At 45.3% G+C, this 768-nt stretch overlaps 1 protein-coding gene across 1 annotated transcript in view; it reads right to left on the reverse strand.

The window, feature by feature from the left end:
• PHALS_06812 (aspartate) overlaps window positions 1-687 on the reverse strand; it is a gene marked incomplete at both ends in the record, with an annotated part of 767 nt that extends 80 nt beyond the window's left edge. The window contains one exon of the mRNA XM_024720165.1: window positions 4-687. Within this exon, the coding sequence (XP_024585391.1) occupies window positions 4-687 (684 nt within the window). The remainder of the gene's footprint in view (window positions 1-3) is intronic.
• Between the last annotated feature and the right edge of the window lie 81 nt (window positions 688-768).

Raw genomic sequence — 768 nt, forward strand, 5'->3', positions numbered from 1 at the left:
AACACGGCAACTTTTTTCAGTGATGACCTCTCCACTCCACAAAATTGCATAGGAGCCCAGAATGCGCACGAATGCACAAAGCTCATTCAGCCTACGAATGGCTGCAGACACTTTGGCATCCGTGAGATGACCCAACACGTCTGCGATAAAGAGGTACTGGTATTTATTTGTCCTCATCTCCGGATATTCATGAGAAATTGATGCTTGATGGTTCCACGGTCGGCTTTCGATCTTGATCAAGTCAACATCCTGCTGTGAGAAGACTGCGAGCACGCGGGAGAGCATACCATTATTCGTGCTGTTCTTGAAACCAAACACGAAAGAAGTCTTGAATACAACGCCGGTCAATTTTATGTCCCATGCCAAATTCAGCTTCTTGGATAGCAATAGGAAGCGAGTATAGGAAGAAGAATTTGTCTTTTGTTCAGGTGTCAATATTTCTTGCTGGTCGTATTCTCCAATGATGTGAAGGTTATAGTTCAGTAGCAGGTCATAGTTGACATATATGCTACCCATTTTCGAAGTTTCAATAGGTAGCACAGCATAGTCAACCTCCTCTTCCTTGACAGCAGCACACGCATTGTGGACGTCCTTGAAAGCGACGGCGAGGACAGAAGTACCGACGAAATAGTGGACAGCCCGTTTAGCCTCTTCTCCCTCGTACGCAATCTTGAGTTCTGCTATCATGGCTTTGAGATAGAATGGGTGATGGTGAGAATATCTAGAGTGGAGGCGTTGTAGAAGATTCGAAAGTGAGTGAGAGTTTGC

Source organism: Plasmopara halstedii (genome assembly GCF_900000015.1).
Source record: "Plasmopara halstedii genome assembly, contig: Scaffold_3060, whole genome shotgun sequence".
Classification (NCBI taxonomy): Eukaryota; Oomycota; class Peronosporomycetes; order Peronosporales; family Peronosporaceae; genus Plasmopara; species Plasmopara halstedii.